Genomic DNA, 24,331 nt, shown 5'->3' with positions numbered 1-24,331 from the left:
TTCAACAAACATCTCAGTAAACTGAAGAATTTCACTTTGCAGAGGAAGACTTCATTTATGAAAACACTGCCACTATGCAGTAAAGTCAATGAAATACAAAGCTATATATTCTTTATTTACAGTATAGTTTCCAGTTTAAAAAATAATAATAATAATAATTTCATTTTATTCATATCAGAAAACATCTTCCTGGGGGACGACCTGCTGGAGAGGAGCTCTGAGGAGAAGGACCTGGGGGTCCTGGTGGACGACAGGTTGACCATGAGCCAACACTGTGCCCTTGTGGCCAACAGGGCTAATGGGATCCTGGCGTGCATTAAAAGGAGAGTGGCCAGCAGGTCAAGGGAGGTGATCCTCCCCCTCTATCCTGGTCAGGCCTCACTTGGAGTACTGTGTCCAGTTCTGGGCTCCCCAGTACAAGAAAGACAGGGATCTCCTGGAAAGAGTCCAGCGGAGGGCCACAAAGATGATACAGGGCCTGGAGCATCTTCCCTATGAAGAAAGGCTGAAAGACCTGGGTCTGTTCAGCCTGGAGAAGAGAAGACTGAGAGGGGATCTCCTCAGTGTATATAAATATCTGAGGGGTGGGGGACAGAAGGATGTAGCCAACCTCTTCTCAGTGGTTTGTGGGGATAGGACAAGGGGCAATGGCTGCAAGTTATAGCACAGGAAGTTCCACACTGACATGGGAAAGAACTTCTTCAAGGTGAGGGTGACTGAGCATTGGAACAAGCTGCCTAGGGAGGTTGTGGAGTCTCCTTCTCTGGAGATATTCAAAGCCTGTCTGGACACCTACCTGGGCAGCCTGCTCTGAGGAATCTGTTTTGGCAGAGGGGTTGGACCTGATGATCTTTCGTGGTCCCTTCCAACCCCTACAGTTCTCTGATTCTGTGATTCTGTGATTCCTACTTTAAACGTTACAGTCCATGGCCAAATCAAGATACCAGAAACAATGAACTTTCAGAAGTGCCAATATTAGCAAAGTTCCAGCACAACCTTGTTCTGACCTTACTTTCATTTTACTTCTACACAAAATACCAGTCTTGAGTGCTGACAGTAACATACCAGCAGCATACAAAAATATTTCAACCATTAGTTGTACTGTAAGGTTCATCTGATATTTTTAATGTATCATTGTAGTTTTTGACTCAAAAGGTTGTTCTACAAACACCGTTTCCTCAGGAAATAAATTGGACACATAATAATTTAAATGAAAATCATGTAATTTTCCCTCCTTATTATATTCAGGAATTATTGCTATTAGCAAACTAATTGAATTTGCATTGAATTATGTGTTCAATTCATACATTGTTTCCAATTCAATGCATTTTTTCTAGAACTTTATTGTAAGTAACTTGGATGACAATTAACCTTGCTGCAGCTCTTTAGATGGACAATTTTGGTGTCTCATTATCTTTTATTGTGAAGAAGCCATGGACTATGTTTTAAAAATATATTTATTTTTTTTGTAAAACCATATTTGTGAGTTGTAAAGTTGGAAGATCCCTTGAACATAACCCAAAGAACTAATCCTGTCACTATTTTTCCCATTTTACAGCAGTTCCTCTTTGCCCTGTATTACACCGTAGAAGTTAAATTCCAAAGATGTCATTAGTAGAGGAATATCAGAAGAACAGATAATGAATACTGTCAAGTAAATCTCAATTCTTCTAAGTTTAATTACTTACAAAGAGCTAATTAACGGTGCAACATTTCTGAGTTTATTATGTGTGTGTGTGTGAACTGCAAAAGAAGTTAGGACAGCTGCAAGTTTTTATACTGCAACTTTTTACAATGGGTTATAGACTTCTAAAAACATTTTCAAAATATTTTCAGAGTCACTAATTTACAGATCTTGAATTTAGTTAAGCTGCAATGAAATACATGGCCAACATTATTTTTGTAATGATTTTTATCTGGTGAATTTTTTTCAGGAATACTTCAAAATTACATTTGAAAAGATGTGATAGACCATGTTTGGGCAAAATGAAGGTTGAAATCCCTTCAGCACTTACTGCTCAAAACAAAATTAAAATACTTCCCTAAGTGCTTTAAAAATGTAATTAAATTATGTATATTAAAGTAAGAAACAACTTTTTAGTGATCTCTAGTCATTTCTCTGTTCCCAAAATGCTGTTTTCAAAGCTCAAATTATTTATTTTTCCCTTTTTGTTACATTTTTTCTAATATCACCAAGAATGTGGATGTCATTAGGAAGAGATGTTCTGTTGGCAGCTGGACCTGTCAGGCAGTACATTAGCTTTCCAGCTTAAATGTCTTGCATTTTAATCTTGATATGGAATATGAATGACAAATACTTCATAGTAGTCTCATGCTAGTTTACAATGTTCAGAGAACAGCTGTCCTGGCATACTTGGCATGATCTGTTTATATTCAGGTAGGCTACTACCTAACTTGGCAAGAACATTTCTTCTTCAAAATAAGCTTCTATGAAATTCTCTGCTATTCATCATCACAAGTTATTCTTATTAGTAGTTACATGAATGAAAAAGTCCTTCTTGTTTGTTTGTTTTTCACTACTTATTAATTTTATTTTATTTTTGTTTCATGGTTTACAGCAAAGTATCTTTCACCACCTCTGGCACGTAAACCCAAGAAAGTTCACATTTTGGTCACCAAACATAGTAGAGTCATCTGAAAGGTCACAGCACTCTCACATCCATTGTGTGCCTGAGCCTTAAATATTTGGATTTAGGCTTCTGTGTGCATGCAGAAGCTCCTCATTTGGGCAGTGTCACCCATCCTCTCTAGATGAACACTTTAATTCAATGGAAGTCTCCAGAGAGTTTTTTTACCCTCTGAATGTGGGGAGGATGAGAGATAGGATTCAGCTCAAAACCCAGGTGATGTGGGCCATTGATTCAATGAAGAAGAGGTGATGCACATCACTTACAGCCAAGTTCAGTAACTGCAGTGCTCAAGTGCCGGAAGGATATCACTTTTGGATGCCCTCAGACCCTGCTTCAGAATGAAGCTTGTCTCTCCTTAAGAGTATGCCATACTTGTTGGCAGTAGGTTAGGTGGGATCAACACATACTCAATGCCCTTTTTGAGGCAGGGGAGCTAGAAACACAGAAGCCAGCAGACGAACAAACAAGAGCATTCCTGTTTAGGGTAGGATGTAGGGTCCCTTCCAGCAACCTGAATATTTGATTCTTTCATTGAGTTGGCTGGTGCCCACAAAATGAAGAGTCCTCAGAGAAGCCATTGCTCATCTGCTTAAGCCAATACACTGAAGTGGGAGTTGGGAAAGCTAAATAACAGATGTGCACCCCTCCAGCAAGAGAATAAGGCAGAATAAACTTAATCGTCACTGCAAGATTTTCTGGAAGGCTGATACAACTCAAGGACATCCAGAAGAGAAAACAGCTTTTCACATAAAGTAGTAACTATTCTGGAACCAGGCCTGCACAGACATGTTACTTCAGAGGACTCCTGTAACAGGAGTTATCTATGTCTAATGGGCAAATAAGCAGTTTTACTGGTGCAAATGAATACTGCAAAAATCATAGTTCTGGACTTTCACTGCTGAAACCAATTGATTGCTTGTTTCTACTTACATTATGCCTTGAATTGTTTCCTCACCTGAGGAAAATGTATGCAGAATAGCTGTTCATAATGCAAACAAGGATGTTTACAGGATAATCTAGATATTTTGCTACACAGTCAATAAATGTTTGCCCCAGCACATGAAGCCATCGACCATTTAAGAAGCAAAAGTGATTTATGAATAGTTGAATGTTAGTCCCATTCTTGACATCAGTCCAATAATAGTTTTCCTAAGTCACATATATTTTCTGATTACTAGCCTTTATTTATCCAACCAGATCTTCAATTTTCAGGGAGTATTAGCTAGCAGAGAAGCACAATAACAAAATGTTTCAGGTTGGCTGGTTTTCCATGTATCACTGGCACCCTGGTATTCAAGCTGTCTCTGTGCTGATTTTTCACAAAGTGATTACCAAAGCAGAAGACTTTAATACAGGATAAATATGCATGTCATGTTCTCATGTTCTGACACTAATGATATGATCACAAATTTGGTTACCAAACACCCAAGAACTAGCCAGAAGGTTTGCATCCCACAGATGTCTCAGGTGATCTTGTAGCCAGCAACATGTCAGGTTTCCTCAAGACAATGCCTGCTTGGCAAGTTAATTTGTTTCTAAAGCTTGTCTTCCAAAGGGTTTGTTATGTTCTTATTTCCCCATTATGTTGTAGAAATTTGAAGCAATCTGTGCATTCATGTTTTCCTGACAAAGGATGTCTTCATGATCATGTTTCATGTGTAGAGAAATTATAAACACCAAATACCTCTGTCATAAAAGAGGTTGACACTCTGAAGGAGCTATCATTTAGTACCTTGCATTTCCCCAGTCAACTCCATTAGAAAAGGGCAACAGTGCTTTTCACTTTGTGGTTATTTAAATTATCAGTACAAAATCTGTTACTCATAGATAAGGAGGTTTTAGAGAACACTATGCGAACTCATAACTATGAGCCAAAGGCTACTTCTTATGTTCACTTTCCTTAAAAAGTAGCCCTTTGCTCCTGGAACACAGAGTTTTTAAAGAACTCACTGAAGGGTTGATTTGCCATAGATCACAAGAAGGAAAGTTTGAGCAAAGTCTTTGCTACCAAAACTAGCTTTATACTCCTTACTGCTTCTGCAAGTTTAGAGGATTGGCTTAGACAGTTCAGCATAGTAAAATTGTGGGAGTTGGGGATGTCACACAGGAGTCTAATACTTCTACAAAGGTCACTCTGAGTATTCCTATAGTATTTCAAGAGCAGAGATCCACCTGCACTGAGGTGTGAGGCACTTCTGCTGTAGCAGTAGCTTTACACAACAGCAGGGAGTTTCTTGGATAGCAGCGGCTCATTGTGTAGTACTGTTACCCCTGTTATCTGATGTATACTGGGACAGTGCTTCAAACAGATGTGAGTGTTTTTTTCTGGATAAACCTCTGCATTGTTAGCAATGACAGTGACACCATCAACAACAATGTAGGTAATTTTTCACATATCCCTTTCTTGTATCACCTTACTTTTCAGGATCGACGTGACTGAGTAAGGAATACAAGGCTGTGAAATGTGTGAAATGGTTTTTTTTGTTGTTGTTTTAATTTGTGAAATTCAGTGTCTAATCAAGAGTACTAAGTCTCAAATGTTTTAACATATATATATTTAATAAAAGAAAAAGTATGCTACCAGGTTCAGTAACTTTGTCAAATAAATTCCATAATTTAGTTCTATTTGTAAATTACTCTTGCAAAGCTGTTTTACAATATGTTATACACAAACTAATAAGTAGTATCAATTGCAAACTACTCCTTTATTTTTTTCATTTGAGGTGCTAACCAACAAATTATTTTTCCATGTTTCCTTGTACTCATCAATAGTCATGTAAAAGATTGTTTCAACGTATCTAGTAATTTTATTTTTAAATAGTTATCTATTATATCTATGTATTATGTATTATATATCAAAAAATTATATGCTATATATTACATGTTATATAATATATTTTAGGAACAACTCAAACACAGATCATGCTATCAGTCTCAGTTCTCTGCTCTCTAAGAGTTAATACAGTAACTTTGTTTCTAATGCTATGTCTTTGGTCTATAATTAAGACTTTACTAGATTAGATATTTGGGGGGTATTTGAGAAATAGTTTGTTTACTGTTACTTGTTTTTATTATGCTTTCCATTCAGACTGCTCGTAATGTGTTTTCTGTTTCTATTATGTATGTTAACAGACATAGTGATCCTCCAGAAGAAGAAAAAAAATAATGTATAGTGTTCTGAATGCTCTGTGTTAATTCTGTACATCCTTGGAAATTTATCAGCATATAGAAAACTAATTAAAATCCTTTAAACTATAGAAATGTTAATACAAAAATCATGGCAGGACAATTTCTTTAAACAAACTGAAAAGCAGATTTCTCCTACAATGAATAAATAGCATGTATTGTAGAATTATGAAGAGAAAGCTAGCCAAACTCACTAAGCATTCCTACTGTAAGTAAAATGAGCTTTAAGATCAAATGGCTACCTGAAAGCAGTAAGGTGTTGAAATGGAGCTGGGAGCAATTCTGTAGCATAAAGGGGTGAAAGCCTTTGTGACTATAAAATGTGGTTTAAGAGTACATGTTTTGTGGTCTAAATAATAATAATAATAATAAATAAATAATAATAATAATAATAATAATAAAGGAGGTTAAAGCTATTCTTCTTGTAGACTGGCAAACTACCTACCTAAGCAAGAAATCCACTCTCATGATATATTTTTGGAGAAGCAATGTTTCCTCTGAAGTCTACTGACCTGGAGCAAATATAACACAGGAACTGCTGGTTAGATTGATCACATTGCTCCTTTCAGTTGTGGATATTACCAATAAAACTTAAAGACAAGCACTTGGGTTTAAAGGCCATCAGCCACAACATTATTAAATGGAACGTAAACAGGGTTAGCAGATTTTTGCTGGGCCTTGAACTTACATTTGATCTGTAACAAGAGCCACAAAAATGCCCTAGGTACAGACCCCATTAACTGGACTCACAGATATGTCTGTAGTAGTAGTAGTAAACCACTTCCCGAGGTCAATGGATACAGTGGAGTTCCCATTCACACAGATAAAGTCCTCCTCCCCTTTCAAAACAGTAGGGACACAACAAACTGGCTATTGGGACCTATCCTAACCCACGGTAATGAATTAACTGTTCACAGGCCTTGGATGGGGAAAGTGTGATTGGCACAGGGTTGAAATTATGATAGGGAATTACTGACAGCATAATAGTACATAGGATCATTGATAGAGTTCAAGTCTGTGCTTTGGCCCTTTTCTGTATATCAGTGTAGCTGAAACATCTACAGTATAGGAAGACAGTATGCTAGGGTAGGTGGAGTATCATACCTTTAAACATAGAATAATGGAATCAAAACATAGCTTGGATTAGAAGGGACCTTAAAGATCATCTGGTTGCACACCCGTGCCGTGGGCAATGATACCTCCCACTAGAACAGGTTGCTCAAAGCCCCATCCCACCTGGCCTTAAACACTTCCAGGGATGGGGCAAAGGAACACATCCCTGGAACGAGTCAAGACTACCAAGGCTGGAACATCAACATCTTCTCTTTGTTACCTTCCAGTGCTGAGTCTGACCTCTCTGTACTGGTCTGGTTAGAGTGTGACCTCTCCATTCTCCCTTGGCTTTATGTAGCTGTCTTACAGAAATCACTTGGGTATACCACACATGTAGGGATGGGAACGAGGACATATCCTCTAAAGTATTCACCACATATCACACTTTCTCTCCATCTTGTTCTTCCTCAACATGTGCGGTGCCATAGGTGGACACAGCAAAATGGTTTCATGTTAAAGTCAGCCTCCAGTTTCCTCAAACAACTTTTCCATTATCTTGTAGTTACCACCTCTTTCTGTTCCTGTTTTTTTCTGACTTAAGATCTTCTTTATGACAAGCCAGCACACCTTGTACTGGCAAAGCCTTCAGGTAAAGAATTATGTATTCATGAAGAATCAGGCTGTATCAGGCTTTTTAGTGATTTGGTAAAAGTAAGGATTATCCTGGTCAGACTGCAGTAGAGTAAATCAGTGCACATCCTGGGATTCACAGGAAAGGGCACTGTCTCACTGAATGACTGAGGTTATTATTGGTAACATTCTTTCAAGAACTCTCACATTAACATTGAATCTAAATCAAGTAATCTAAAGGACCTCTCAGGATGATCATTCAAACAATAAAAAGACACATAAAACAAGTTTGCCAAAATGCATTCATGCATGTCTTGAAATGAAGCATTGATCTATGGAATTGCTCTGAAAGAAGATAACTGCTTAACAACCTCTGTGCTAGGTTTCTAGAGCTACATAAGAGCCTATCACAGCCTCAAATGTCTTCTCTGTGAAGGTCAACTGCACTGTAGTGCATTTATGACCAGTCATTTTCTGTGTGGTTTCCAGAGAAGCATTTGAGCAGACTGTGCATTTTTTCCTCAATTGACTATTCCCAACTAAAAAATTGTTTTAGAGATCCTGAACAATAGCACAGCCCTTGGGAGAAATGCTTCTCTGCATTAGCCATCCAGCTGACACCATGAATGATTACATCCAAGCATAAAATTTAATGAGATTTCTACAAAAATGAGTGACATCTGCATAGCACTCAGGTCCTGGCTAACTGTCATAGATTTGTCATCACGGAGGCTTTTGTCCCTTATTAATCCGCTTTCAAGGATGCCTGCTGTTGGAAATGGAAATGCTTTTTAGCAGTCATCCCACAGACTGTGTAAGAGGACACATCTCAGAAAGCATAATGACACATTATCATGACTAGGAATGCATTTAAAAGGTTTTAAAAACCATGAGAGAACTCCTACAACAAAATATATTGAGAATTTAGCAGGAGACATCTGCATAAATATATTTTAGATATTTTTATATACACAAGAATCTTGTTCTTTTTCCTATAATGCAGTGGCTAGAAACTCTTTAACAATATTCACTGAGCATGGAAGAAATATTGTCGCAGAGGAAAAGCACTAAAATATTTTCCCTTAATTTTGTTTGTGCTTAGAACCATGATATAATTCTGGGCCTAGGGCTCCAAATCACTAAAAGAATATGATTGCATCAGGATCCAAGCTTTCCTTTAAACTTTCCCTCATGGCTACAAATAAAAATTTCACTAATATTTTCCTACATCAACAGATAGCCTGAAACAGTAGATGATGAAGATTGAAGACCACCCTGTTTTATTAAATTAGCCCCAGGAGTTACTATTCCGAGACAAAGGTCTTACCTGGTGCTTTCCACCAAAGAACAGCAAATACGTGGCAGAAAAGGAGGTGTGCACAGGACACAGTTTTCTGCCCTGCTTTCTCCCAGGAAGAAAATCAAGACCTTTCAGCTACAAATGAGGTACTCCAGAAGCCCAAGAGTCACAAGGGGTCCAAGGGGTGGTGCCATCTTATCCCACACAGGAGATCCCACACTAGCAGCAGTAATGTCAGGACTGCTGAGCCAGAAGGGTAAGGGAAGAGGAAAGACTCCTGGCACTATGAGCCACAAAAGCTGCTCACCACAATTCAGGGTGGAAAGCCTCTTCTTTTCCCATAGCCCACTGCAGTATCCAGGGCTCCTTTGAACATGTATTTCAGAAAGTCTTGATCCCTCATACATCTGTAACACTAAACTTTACTGAATTCTATACATACATTCTAAAAAGACAATTATATTTTCTATTTTGTTGCCTTTATTCCTGTAAATGCTATAGCTTTCCAATATTTTGGTGTCAATTAGTCGCTAGTAGATCATTATCAGGCAAACAGAGGAAAGTGAATAGTGTAGTTTGCTTTGTTATTTAAAGGAATCAATGTCTCTTCCTCTCTGAGAATACTGAGTTGAACTACTAGAAAATTCTGAATGCATTGTTGTCATAGTTCATGTAAACACACTTTTGTTGAAGGAATACCTGTGGAAAATTGTTTGCAGCTGCAAACTATGAAGGGGGGAGAAGGAAACCTTTTCAATTAATAGGTTTTTCTTTAGCTTTTCATATTCGTACAAATTGTTTTTTACTTATGGACTAAGTTTCTAGCCAGCAAAAGATTTAAAAATTTGGTTGCATGAAATACTGCACACATACACAGACAACAAACAAACAAATAAAAAATAACTGAGTTCAGAAATGTACTATATTCACTAATGTACTACATGCAATGTCTACAACTACTACACCAAATGGTGGAACCAGACCTGAGTATTTTCTCTCTTATTTGCAGCTGCTGAACTCTAGTAGGACCATGCCTCTCATAATGGCTCACTGTTAGGATGGACAAGAGTGGAGGTGTCTAGCAGATCCGTTCCACTGTAACTCTAGGGGAAAGTCTGATACATGCAAAGAGCTTCAGGCTCTCACAGAAGTGTATCCAGCATTGCTTTCTAATGAATGGAAAATAAATAAATAAATAAATAAAATAAATAAATAAATATTTAAAAAAAAAAAAAAAAAAAAAAAAATTTGTTTACATCATCACCTTTCCTGCAGTTTCATTTTGGAAGAAAATGGCCAGTGCATTTCTGATTTCAAAGGCCTCCATCTGTACATGAGCAGAAGCAGAACTTCAGCCTCCAAAAACTGAAAGATGGGAAAGAATTGGATGCCAAAAATATCCACTTTTTCTCATAATTAATTAGGGTTATTAAATATTTTAATTAAGTACTATTAAAAAGAATTAAGTCCTGTACTTCTGAACTTATTTAAGCTTTAAAATATAAGGAACCACACGAGAGATTTTTAATTCTGCATTGGACCATGACAGAAATGTGCTCTTTCCCTTAAACATCTGTTTACAGCAGCTGGAAAAGAATTCTGTTTTGGGGGAACCTTGCCTCCAATTTAGTTTAGCAAATGCAAACATACAATGTTTTCAAACATCAGTAGTACCAATATCAGGAAAAATTAAAGAAGAAAATGGGGGGTAAGATAGAAGTTATAGGCACATTTTTCATTCCAAAGTCATGTTTGTTACCAGATAACTTACTTATTGGAGTAATCACATGGCTTACACAACTGACAATTAGCATTTTCTCATTTGGCATAGTTAAGTGGAAAAAATAATCCTCTAATTTCTCAAATTGAGAAATTGTTGGAGGGTTTTTTTTGTTTGTTTTCAATAGAATCATAGTACATATTAACCTTAAGAATATGTGGCTCTGGACTTAGAAGGGTGGTAATCCAGATTGTTTCCTTGAATGAGTGAATCCGAGAACAGGATGCATGACATATTCTTATAAATCAGTTAATAGCAATACTATTTTCTCCTCAAGAAACATATCTGACCTTGCTTCATTTTGATCATGATTTGTCTCTCCTGATGACATTTCTCACAAAGAGATGTTACTGTGAGTGTTCAGTCTAGCATGGATGCTACTTAAAGATTGTTTTTTGTTTGTTTGTTTGTTTTGTTTGTTTTTGTTTTTCCTTTAATTTTAGAATCAGAACAATTATAAATGAGGATTATTTTAGAAATCTGCTACTATTTCTAGTTCTCCTGCTGTCACTTTGATAAGTAAATTGCTTCTCACCTGCACAACATTTAAAAAGTAGAAACAATATCACAATATGTCAGTAGAAATTTTGAAAATAAACTATCACCACATTGTAGTAGTGTGCATTATAACCCTTGCATTTCATGAACTCCCTACAGAATGTCTCCTGTATTATTACCGTTCAGTTGCAATGATGGTGTGTTCTGTTTGATTATTCCACTTTACTCTAGGTCCTCCTGGTCCCCCAGGGGTTGTAATAGTGGAGGAAATTACAGACACCACAGCAACACTCTCCTGGAGCCCTGGAGCAGACAATCACAGCCCGATATCCCTCTACAACTTGCAAGCACGCAGTCCATTTTCTCTTGGCTGGCAGACAGTAAAAACAGGTGAGAAAAACTTTAAAATAGTAATAGTAGGCTGTTCAAAACTCCTGCCACATGGCAATAATAATCAGCAGCATCTGCAGGAACAGATACTCTTAAGAGAACAATGACTAATTAAAAGAACTGACTTCATTATTTTTTTTCCTGTCATGTTACTTAGCAACATCTCTGAAAGGACGGCACAAAGATACTTGCATGATGCATCTGTGAACAAGCAGAAAGCTCTTCACAATACCCTTCAATTTTTGTCTTTTGGGGAGTACCACAGTGTCAAAAATCTAACTGTGATTTCTGACAAACCCAAACCCGCAATATCTTTCACTTCTAAAGGCCATATATATGAATATGTATTTTATATTAATATATATTATAATATATTAGAATATATTAAATATATATTCTATATTTGATGATTTAATTATTTTTATATATATATTATATTTTATAATTATATTATGTATTAAATATATATTTAATATATTACACATTATAACTATATAATCATTATATATACGATATATTATACGATATATATAATATATGATATATATATTATATATCATATATAATCATATTATATAATATATATATATTATATAATTATATAATTATAATATATTGATATGCATATTTAAATATATTTTTAAATAAAAATAATAATAAAAATAAACACTTCCTACTGAAACACTTCATGTGAGCCTCATGTTTCTGAGCAGCCTATTTCTTTACTGTCTGCAGTTCCTGATGTGATAAGTGGAGACATGGAATCTGCTATGGCTGTTGAACTTAATCCTTGGGTGGAGTATGAATTTAGAGTTGTAGCAACCAACAAAATTGGGACTGGAGATCCAAGTGCACCATCCCGCCTGATCAGAACCAATGAAGCAGGTAAGCAGAGTATACAAAGGTAAATTTTCAAAGGCTACCAGCAACAAGAATTATTTTAATGTAATAATAGTGCTGTTCTCTTCTCACTGGCACACATCTCTGGGCTGAGTTAAAATTGTGCAAAGGTGATATTCTTTGTAATGGAGAACAGCTTGTTTTATTTACAGGAGTATTAATTTGCAGAAATTCTAAATAACCCTATTCCCTGCTGTCTTACTTCTTCCAAGATATCTTACTCTTCAACTTACTCTTAAGCCTTTTCTGTTTAGTCTCTCATGGGCTTCCACTGATCTTCAGTTGCAGGCTACTTCCCAGTCCCTTCACACAACCGCTCCCAGGCAGCCTCTTCCCCCCTACTCCTCATAACTTCTCCCCTTAAAGGTACACTGAAACCTTTTTTTTTCAGCAGGTAGAAAATCCATGGGAAGCTGCTTTATTTACCACATACTCGACATGTTTCATGATCATGCATATTCTACCATGAATTGTTAGTGCATTTGAAGAAATGTAACTAAATTTCTGACTGGGATGATACTGTGAGAGTCCAGAGAAGAATATTGTATATGCTGTTTGCATCTCTTGAAAATTGCAATGGTCTCTGAAAGTTTGAAATCACTGACAGCAACTTAGGCAGAATGAAGGGAGCAAACAAGTGGTGCTTGAAGACTGGGAATCTGAGAAAAATCACTACGCAGACAGAGAAACACATTTCAGGAGGCAGAAAGAGAAAGAGACAGAGTCAGGGTTTGAACAAAGCCTCAGAACAGATATCCACCTCAGGACACTCTCATATTATTCTCCATTGCTAGTTGCATGCCTCTATTATTTAGGAGGCCTAGAGAGGTTTGATTTTGTTTTGATTTTTCCTCAGCTGAATAATTTGAAAGTAGCTTATTAATCATACAGGATAGATGAGTGCCAAATTCAAAGATTCCACTTAAACTGAAAACATAACAGATTTTATTGTTGTAAACACGCCAGATGAATATCAGTTGCATTGCCCCATCTTCTGTCTTCTCATTAAGGGAGATTATAAAAACTAAAAGTGGCAATGCCACAATATATTTATGTCTCTTATTCTGAAATAAAAATCCTTCTCTTTTAAGATATGTTAATCTTGTTGCCTCAGCTCTCTAGTTCATACATCTACGTATAACCACCCAAAAACATTCACAGTGGACTATTCAGGCTGATTTCTTGGAACCACAGAATCAACAAAATAGTTGAGGCTGGAAGGGAACTGAGGGTACCCCTGCTCCATCTTCCTGTTCAAAGCTGGAAAAACAGACTTCAGACCAGTTTTCTCAGAACTTTTCCTGGTCTTTAAAATTTCGAAACTTCCAAGGATGGAGACTGCACATCTTTGTGCAAGTGCTTCATTACTCTAATTAGGATTATTATTTTTTTTTTTAATACATTCAGTCAGAACTGACCCTATTTCAGCTTATTACTGCTGTCTCTTTCCTTCCCTCCCTGTACCATTGTGGAAATCCCAGCACCATTTCCAGCACATTGACCTTCATTGTAGGTGTTGGGGCTGCTGTTCAACCCCTAAAGCTGTCTCTGCTCCAGGCTGACCAAGCCCTGCTCCTCCTGCCTCTCCTCAAAGGGCAGGAGCTACAGCCTTCACGATCTCAGTCCCACCCTTAAACTCTCCCTAGCTGACCAATGTCTTTCTCATTCTCTGGCATCCAAAATTGGATGCAGTTACCAAGTAACAACAACCAAGCAGTTGTTTAAAGAAGAAAAAATAAATATGTCTTATTAAAACAGATCTATCTTCAGATTTAATAAGACATATTTATTTTTTCTTTAAACAACTGCGTAGCTGTTGGCTGGTAATATAGATGCAATGACAGAACTGCACCGAAGTCGTCTGATTCCCATATTGAAGGATGCTTCTTTTCCAATTCCCCCCCAGTCTTCTGCAAGTTGCCCTCAGTGTGAAACTCAGTAACTGTATCACAGAAGTTTCAGATTCTGCATATTTTGTGAGGAGAAAACGAAGAAAGGGAAAATGATATTAAATAATAATAATAACACATGTTCATGTCAAATGATTAAAATATATACATATATTCCTCCACCACTATTGTTTCCATGATTTAGAACTATATGCAGCATTGGCCAAGAATATTACTGAACCCAAATGTTTAAACGACTTCTCTGTTTGTTCAGGTGGTGTATATCAGAAAGGACATAGACATTATGGAAAAAGTTTATCCCGTAGTAGGTTGCACCCCTGGTATTTTGTTCTTGCAGATTTATGAATACGCTCCTTGAGTTTGAAAACATGGTTCAAGATTTTAATCCACCAGATGTATTTAATCTGTGAGTGCCTATATATATGTATATATATATAATCACTTACATGGGACTCTTCCTGAGAAACAGCAATAGACAATAATAATGCAGTTTTTGAATTGAAAATCAAGATTTTTGAACATATTAGTTCAAATAGGAAAAGACCACAGTCAGTGTTTACCTGCACTTTCAGCTTTCCAGTTAGAAACACATTTTTGTTACCAGAGTTACAGTGGCATAAGCGTCATGTTAGAAGGGAGCATTTGGTAGTGTGACATTGACACACTGGTAGTGTGACAGAGAAATTGAAGTTGAATTTATTGGTGTGCCTGTTTAGCACAGTGTGGTACAGCAGAAGTTAGTTGTCATCACCTCAATTTCAAAATAACTTTCTTCAGTGAAACCCTTTGGTTTCTCTTTTGGTTGTGAATGGCTTTGTTGTTTTTTTTTTTTTGTTGTTGTTGTTTTGTTTTGTTTTGTTTTGTTATTACCTATATAAGAGACAGATTTAACTGTTTTCTTGTTTTATTCTATAGAGGCAGTGAGAAGACAGTATTTACAATAAAAAACAATAAGATATAACTTTCCAATTTGTTGGAACCTTCAAAGGGTTGTAAAGTAAAAACAATAACAAAATAGTCTCTGCTTTAAACCAGAAACCTCTGCTAACTGCTCCAGTTCTAATATCATAGATCTGAATTCTAATTAGAAGTGCATGTGGAAGGACATTATACTTCAGCAAGAACATGTCATCAACCTCTCTTCTCATGACCTAGCAGAATAAGGTGGCTCTTTGCAATGATATTAGACGTGCCCTACAAGTAAAAGTGCACTGGAAAACAAACTGCACTGGAAAAAAAATAAAAAAGAAAATGCAGGAATCCAGTCTCCCAAAGGAGACGATGACTGAGGCTTGCACTCAGAGGACAGTCGTGATCCACAGGGCTAAATAATAGCTGTGTAGACAACCCACAGAGGTAGCAAATGTGTGATTCTGCTGCTATTATTTTATACTTAAATGGAAATCAGCATCTGTAATTTAATGGCATCAGCTACTTTGGCTGGAGACTAAAATCTTTTTCTCTCCCCACACCTCACTTATTTTATCACTTCTTCCCCTAGATAGTAACAGCATTTTGCACAAGTACATTACGTAAAAATACCCATGGAAGCAATGCTTGGGGTGGTGTAAGGAAATCAACAGAATAATAAACAAATTTCCACTTGCTTTAATTTTCTAATTAAACCTTAATCTTGTTACTTAGTTTATATTTAGTTAACATGGTTGATTTTCATAGCTACTTTCATTGGAATGGATAATTCTGCAATTTTCTGGCACATCTAACTTATAGCCAGCTGCTGCATTTCTGTCACTTCCAGCCTTGATACATATTTTACAGGTCCACAAGGTGAAAAGAGCCAGTAACATGAATTCAGACATGTCTGGCATTCCACTACAGCAGTTGGGCATTTGATGCCTGGGGCAAAGCATCAATTACATTATCTATTCATGGGGAAACATGGGGAGAGAGAAATTGAGTAGAATCAAAATTTAACCTGCTAATCAGGCATGAAAACTTGATTTTATGAGGTAAAAATATAATGCACTCAATTGGTAGCAGATTGTACATAGGATTGATTTTTAATAAGTCCTTATCTTTCATTAGGTCACGCTTACTCTCAGCTAATATTTCTTCATGGTATACCAGGAAAAAACTGTGGCCTGGCAATATGTTTTATACTGGGTTTGTTCCAGCGGGTTTCTTTTGCTGGTGGTGTTTTTTTATATTTGAGACCTGTACAAAATAAGTTTCATTTTTTCCCATTATCAAAACTATTTTTGGTTCTAGAGAAAAATGAATTGCCTGCTCTGTTTGCATCATTAGATGGGCAACTGAAACCTTTGTAGAAAATGTCTCCACAGGGAAAAACAAAAGAAGACAAAGTAGGCAATAATCATTGACTGCATGGATATATTTGAAATCAATAGGCTACATGTAATATTGCAGGCCCAAACACATATGCACAAAGCGTCCAAATATATGTATTATTAGAAAACATGTCAGGAAAGCTAAGGAATTGGTTCTTTGGCATGTATGTTACAGCATTTGAGATTTCAGACCCATGTGTAGCAATCTGGAGACTATTCAGGGTGAATCCTGCAGACATGTATGACACTGTTTTCAGTGGATAGAACTGAATCCTATCTTCTACTAAATTACAGATGTTAAAAATACAGAAGAAAATGAGAATAGCAGAAATGCAGATTATGAGACCAGTTGGGGCATTTCCAATAGCTGAATACAGTTCATCATCTGCTTCAGAGATGCTGGCGCATTTTACGTCTCAGTCCTGAACAGATGAGATGTTTCCCTGGGAGTGTGAGAACTTGAGAGCTAGCCTTTAATATGCAGCAAAGGTTTTCACTTAACATCTCTGTTTCCCAAGTGTGTACTGCAGTACACACTTACACACATATATATTTATATAAAGGAAAATAATTTAAAAACAAAACAAAACAAAACAAAAAACTTTGAATGTGTTGTTGCACTGGTCTTCACATTATGAAGTTCTGTCATGCTGGTGACAAACCTTTTTTATCCCCACCATAACTTTTCCACACCTACTACTTGTCTTTCAAACTATACATGTTTTTTAAAAGATATAAGCAGCTTTGAAATAAATAAATATTACCTACATCTTGAGCAAACATTTTCTTAGGGACTAAAGCCAAGTTTAATAACTCATCTTCCCAGATAGTGTAGCAATATCAGGTTGTGTTTTTTGTTGTTTGTTTGTTTGTTGTTTTTTGTTGTTGTTGTTTGTTTTGTTTTGTTTTTTCTTTATTTCAGAATTTATACAAAAATAAAATAAAATTAAAAAAAAAATCCATGTAGAAAATATCTTTATCAATATAGAATCCAAACAGAATTAAAAAAAAAAAAAAAAAAAACTTTTTTTGCTTTTGAAGACAACATAGAGCTGGTATTTGGAAAATCTGGAGTCAGTTGTTTATCAGAACTTTCTCTGTCAGTTTAGGCAGCTCATGTTAAGCACTTCTTACTCTGACTAATAGGAGGATTGTGAGGCTCTTGCTTCTCTTAGTCTTCCCTCTATCTCACCTATTCAGATTTCACAGTCCCTAGTGAGTGATAGGGACTAAAACTAGTTACATGTTTCTACAACAATACTATAATCAATTATAATCTTGGCTGACAAATACTTTTGTTCTACATGAAATTAAAATACACCACAAAATTAAAAATCTGTCATTTCTGTTTATGCTAACCACAAAATTGAAACACACAAAATTGAAAAAAAAGCCACTCAACGTTTCCTTGAAAAATAAGCTAACAAAGAAAAGAACGATTTTAAAATGATTAATTATTCATTCAGGAACAACATTACAAAAAAATCTTTGCAAGACTGGAATGCAAAAAAGTGGATGAACAGTTTTTCAAGTAGTTTCAGCTTTTCCAGGTTCAATGTGACACTTTATTTTCTTTTTTACAAGGAAAGGAACCTGTAGTTCGAGAAGTGAAAAAGATTCACCCACTTAAGTAAAAACAGGAGAAGAAGAAACCTGATTTTAAATAAATTCAGAAATTTCCTGGCATCCTTTAGAAAATGGGAAATAAAACCATAATTTATGAAAAGAAAAAAAAATCTGACAATTTGGCAACATATTCTAATTTCTGTTTATAGTTTTCATTTTTCTATTTTTTTTTTGAATAAAAATGAAGCAAATATCAAATTATACTTTTTAAAATAAAAATTGAAATGTTTCACCAAATATTTAATCATTTTCAATATTTTGCCCCAAAGTGAGGAAATAAAATCTCTGAAGGGGCTCATCTTTACTAGAATATGTATTTTTCAGTAAAAGAACAGAAAATTAAGCAGCTGCTCAGAGTGAAGAGAGAGGGATTTTTAAAACTCTAAACCCCAAATCAAATTTAAGCACCATAATTTACTATTTAAGTTTAAATCAAGTTGTTAATCATGGCAATTTCCAGAATTTTGTTTGCTTGACTTAAGTGAAGGTTTAAATGTCAAAATGTGCCAGCATATAACCACTGTGACCCACATTTACTGTGCACAACATTTAGTCCCTGTCTGCCAAACTGTCAGAACATTGGTTTTAGTATTTTTTGTTGATTGCATCACCAGGACAATGCAGAGACACAACTTTTAGCTTTCAAGCCTACCATTAGCTGAAGAACAAAAAGAAAATAACAGTTGATCTGATCCCAAGGAGCTTACAGTCTAAGACTGAAATGGGAGATGAGCAATACTAAGTAGTCAACAAAGGGGTTAATGAGAACAGTTTGAGCAGAATTAAAGACATACAATCAAGCGAAGCATAATCATATTTGATCATCCAAAGGACCAGTGTTAAGCCAAGAAGTGATTCATTTCCCCATAGATGGAATTCTTTCATCTTATTAAATGAAATTAATTAGCACAGCAAAGAGATCCTTGCTGCTACTTGGGGTTTTATTTATTCAGAAGACACAATGCTAAATTTCTCACCCTTGATAGGAATTAAGAAAACATATCATTATGTCATTGTCCCCTAGGAATACAGACCCTGTGTCTGGGAACCAAGTTCTGGTATCATTTGCATTTTTGAAACAAGTGTTTCTCCATGTGTGCCATGTGTGTCATTGCTGAAAATTAACAACTTGTTTATTGCATGGCAATAAACAAGTTACGAGTAAGAAAATTCAGATATAAAACTGATATAAAAGTGATGTTGCTGAAATGGTTTATAATATATAACCTCAAGGCCTGGCAAAAATGTTTTCTTTTAATAGTTTTCTTCACTTAACTAATTTTAAAATGTTCTCCTCTAATGGTAAATAATTTGCTTTAGTGTAGTGCAGGGAAATTTATTCCTTTGACACATTTATTCTTTTAATGGTTATTCATTTTAGAGAGTTTTTCTGTGTGAATGTACATTTTAGTTTGGTGCAAAAGAAATTCATCGTTTTGACAGTTTTACTTTTTTAACACTTATTCATTTAAATAGGGCTTCGGTCTGCAAACTTATTAACAGGAAAATTCTAGAAAGAGGGCACTGCTGGTTAAATAAGTCCGTCACATTTGTCACTTCAAAGGAAGATAGCATTGTCTCCCATCAATAATTTACATAAACAGTACAACTTTATAACTTAACCAAAAAAAAATCTTAGAAAGGCAACAAAAAATGGGTGCTGAACTTGCTTTAAATGTGCTCCATCAGAGATGGCATGATAGTAGTTTTTGCATGTTAGTTAACTGACAGATGGTTGTTTATCCACATCTTCTCTGTAGAACATTCGTCCCAGTATAACACAGTTTTTGTTCTTTTGCCAGAGGCAATTCCTCACAATTCAATACTGTATAATTCTGTTTCTGATTGGGACATTTTATTAAAATTTCACCTTTTAAAGACCAGGTTTTAATTTAACTTTGTTCATAGCTCCAGTCAGTAGAATGAGATATATCCTTCCTGTGCTTAGACAGCTATCTTAAAATAGGATGGATCAGCCCAAAGCTGGAGATTGACCCTAGACTACATTCACTGGAGATTGACCCTAGACTACATGCTTAGACTGGATAGCTTGTTTACCAATAGCTAAAGTTTAACCGCAAGGCAATTAGATCATTATATAAATTATTATATGCAAGTTAAGATTTTTCTGCAAATAACTATGAAAGATATCATTTATCAGGTAGGAAGGAATGAAGAAAAATGACAGATACTATGTTTGCCGAATGAATGTATCTTTATGGGAGAAATTTTCACAAATTAGAAATTTCCCCTATTGCTCTGGTTAGAGCCACAAGTAACAGGGCAAAAATTTAATTTTAGTATGCATAACTAATTTCTCACTCTTACCACATTTTCAACAGTGGAAATCAGAAGCAATTCATAAACTTTATGGGATTGCATTAGTTATGAAGAGAAAACAAAACAAAACTAAACTAAACTAAGATAATGTTCTTTAAAAAGGAGATCAGAGTTCAAAAAGACACTATATAGATTAATTCTGAAGTTTTATGTGAACTCCCAGGATCTAGTAACAACTGTACTTTCATTGAACTTAAGCTGTTAATGATCAACATGGGAAATAGAGAGGACTGTGTACATTCATTTAAATGTATTTTTCTTTGTATAGGTCAGAGGGACACTGCTACTCAATAGATGAGTTCAATAGCATGCAATAAGGCCTTAACAGTTAAATGCCTCACAGTACATTTCTACCAATGATCTATGTACTCCTGTAAGGAAGAAAATAGGAAGTTTATATCTTAGAACATATTTAATTAAAAAAAAAAAAAAAATGTAAGTACTACATGCTCACAGTTAATAAACTCAAGGCACTAGTCATTTTTGGAGCTCCATTAGGTGTACTAAATAAGAGAAAAGACAGTATACAATTCCAATGATACAACTAAGATTTTTGAAGTCTTACAGATGATGATAGGTGGCTTCAGTTTTTAAAGACCTGAAGGTAGTACTGTTTCCAATATTTTACAAGAAATAATAAGGGCTGTTTAAGGATGGTAAACTTAAAAGCTCTGAAAATTGGTAATGCATACCAGAATATATTTAAAAGAATAAAAATATTCTAAATCATTAATGACCTGGGAAAATGTTGAAATTAATTCCTAAAATTTTACCTGAAGTCTGGAAAATATCCGGTTCCCTGGCATTTCATTTTTGAATTGTTTTTTTGAAAAAGTACAATTGTTAATAATTCCTGTTTTATCTCTCAGATGATATAAACACTGAAATTTTGACTAAGCTGTAGAAGAAATAATGTTTAAGTAACTTTTTATTTCAATATCAGTTTTCTTCTCAGCTTATGCTTTCTTTGAGTTACAATCACACAACTATGGAATCCTTTGAAATGAAACTGGAGAAAAATTTCTTTATTATGTATGTGTGCTATGTTTGCTATGTTTGTTGTTTCTGTTCTGATTTAACATGCTGCCTCATGTCTTCTGCAGCAGCTTATTACTATGGGGAAAACTTCGATAACTTGGGCACTCTGATTTTATTTTTTTTTTCCTTTTTGCTCACAGTTCCAAAGACACCTCCAGCTAATGTAAGTGGCAGAAGTGGAAGACGACATGAATTAGTAATAGCGTGGGAGGTAAGGGACTTTTCTGATTAAAAGTCTTGTTTCATGTTGACTTCTTTGAGGGCAAAGTAAACAGCACTGTACTGGGGTTTCATCACAGCAAATATTGGAAAGACATTAATACAAAATAGTGTTCTTTAAATATGTTTTAAAGTTTCAAATTGATGTGCATTTTCACATAGCTTGAGGGCACTATGGTAAATCTGCCCTGCTTAGTGGCAGCTCCAAAGTTCTCCTAATTCATCAGTCTTTTTTTCCAGATCTATCGCTTACGTTGTCCCGACTTTCTTGGATCTTAAGTGAATGCTACACAGATAAAATAATAGCTAATTTCCTCTTCCAGAGGAAACCATTATAACTATATTTAAGTTTAAATGTAAAGTATATTTATATTTAAATATAAATTTAAATTATATTTAAATTTAAATTAAGAAAGAATAAATTTTGAAATATTTCATAAAAATAAAATACTGAAGAACTAAAATAAACCTTTACTTTGAGAAGATATTTGTGATACAAGATGCAACACATATGTATCACCAATGCAATGGGAAATTGGAGAAGTGAGAGTTGTTTTCTCTTCTAATAATAAATAACACAGTAGAGCAGAAGCTTTCTTGAGGAGTTTTCAAAACTTTTAGATTCATCATGAAGAGTTTCAGCCTTGATTAAATATATATGTATGTATGTGTGTATATATATCTATATATGCATATAGATATAGATATATATACATCAAATAAAGATAGGGAGTTTTAATGAAAGGAAGTTTTAGCCTAGCCACCTTTAGGAGTGATTCATACAGTAAGACACACACAGAATTCTGGCTATCTTCTTAAAGTAACAAATCTGGGGACATGTGAAGAGGATGTCCTCTCATGGTGCCTCTGTATTCCCCGACATCTGCTACCTGAGCCTGCTTTGTTTTCATATTGTTTATAATTTTAGGACTGTTAGCAGCAGTATTTCTCCAACTTGGAGAGAATTCACAGAATCCCAAATTATAATCTCAGGTGTCTAAAACTGTATCTGATATAAACTAGCCTAATTCCAGTCCCTAATATGATATATTAGTATGTAGTACTCATATTAAGTGTGTTTATGGTGTTTCCTAAGAGTTGGGCACTAAAGGATTGTGTCGTATCTCCCCTCTGTGTCAAAGGTCAAAGTCTTCCAAAAGAAACCTGAGATGCATTCACGATATCCTGTAGTACAGATATCTAAGAATTAGCAAATGTCATAACTTTCAGTAAACTTTGATATTTTTTGAAATATATATATATATGTATATATATATATATTTGATGTATTTGTGACATTCTTTTATAGCTAAAGGATGCAAATTACCAATAAGGCAGAAGGTGTCAATTCTTCACGAATATTTCTGATGAACTCATTGTTTCCATCAACTCTTAGTGCTGTTCTTCCTCAATCTGATACTTCCAGCACACTGTTTCGCATACCTTGTAAACCGCATAGTCATTAATCTTATTAAGATAATAAAATGGCTTTTCATCTGTGTGAATCATAAACCATGATTAGTGACTATCTACTGCCATACCCAGAAATATTGCAGAGATCTAAAGCTCTTCCTTTCCAACTGAAACCACTTAGAAAGGCTGTCTTGTTTTTGCCTCCACTACTTTAGGATACATTTATTTATTTATTTATTTATTTATTCCTTTTGATGAGCAGTGCACAGCTTCAGAAAGCTGGGTAGAAAATAGCCTCTGTAAGTGAGGTGCCTGGTGATGAGACTTTCATTTACAATGTGGAGGGAAGAGGACTCTGTGTTCCCCATGTCTCTGCTCTGATTCACATGTTCATTAGCTGCAAATCTAAGATGGGCATTTCAAGAGATGGAGTTTAGTCACTTTTTTTTTTTTTTTTTCTCATTTCCCACAGGTTTAATATGCTGACAGCTGTTAAACATAACCTAATGCCTAACCTAGTCCATTGACATTATAACAAATATAGGCAGTAAATTAGCATGAAAAATTCCACTCCTTGAGTTGGACATTTAAGATTTAGCTTTTGCAGTGCCTCTCAGTACATAAATCCCTTTGCTGTCTTCCTGCTTATGGCAGATGTGTCCCAATTTAAGTGGCTAATTTCACAGATCCTCTGAGATGGGAAAAGTAAATGAGATTTTTTTTTTCAAGACTTTCAGTTTGAGAGTTAGAATAACTAAATTTATTGCATCGTATTCTAACTCTCAAATTGAACCCCAGAATTAAATCACTAGCACTCGACACCCCATTTGGATACAGAAATTAAACAGGCTGGCAACTTAAAAAACAAGAAAGTCCCATTGTAGTAATTCACATCGTATTTTAGGAGTCCTTAACAATATGTTGCTCTATACTTTTTAAAAGCCCAATTGAAGGAATTTTTCCATTAACATATCAATGGTTCAAACATTAACAAGAAAGTGAGAATTACAGAAGAAGCATCTTTCTGAGCCTAAAGAACATATTCAGTCCTGGGACAATGACCTAATTATGGCCATTAGGTGAAGAAA

At 35.4% G+C, this 24,331-nt stretch overlaps 1 protein-coding gene across 2 annotated transcripts in view; it reads left to right on the top strand.

Moving 5' to 3' along the window:
- Positions 1 to 24,331, top strand: part of CNTN5 (contactin 5) — a 692,218-nt gene that overhangs the window by 641,129 nt on the left and 26,758 nt on the right. For both annotated transcript variants that reach the window (XM_032205142.1, XM_032205150.1), the window contains exons 17-19: positions 11,330 to 11,488; positions 12,224 to 12,373; positions 21,752 to 21,822. In XM_032205142.1, coding sequence (XP_032061033.1) covers positions 11,330 to 11,488; positions 12,224 to 12,373; positions 21,752 to 21,822 — 380 coding nt within the window. The remainder of the gene's footprint in view (positions 1 to 11,329; positions 11,489 to 12,223; positions 12,374 to 21,751; positions 21,823 to 24,331) is intronic.

The sequence above is a fragment of the Aythya fuligula genome, chromosome 1 (genome assembly GCF_009819795.1).
Source record: "Aythya fuligula isolate bAytFul2 chromosome 1, bAytFul2.pri, whole genome shotgun sequence".
NCBI classification, from domain to species: Eukaryota; Metazoa; Chordata; class Aves; order Anseriformes; family Anatidae; genus Aythya; species Aythya fuligula.
Note: the sequence above shows the minus strand (reverse complement) of the source record. Positions and strands in the feature narration are given on the sequence as shown.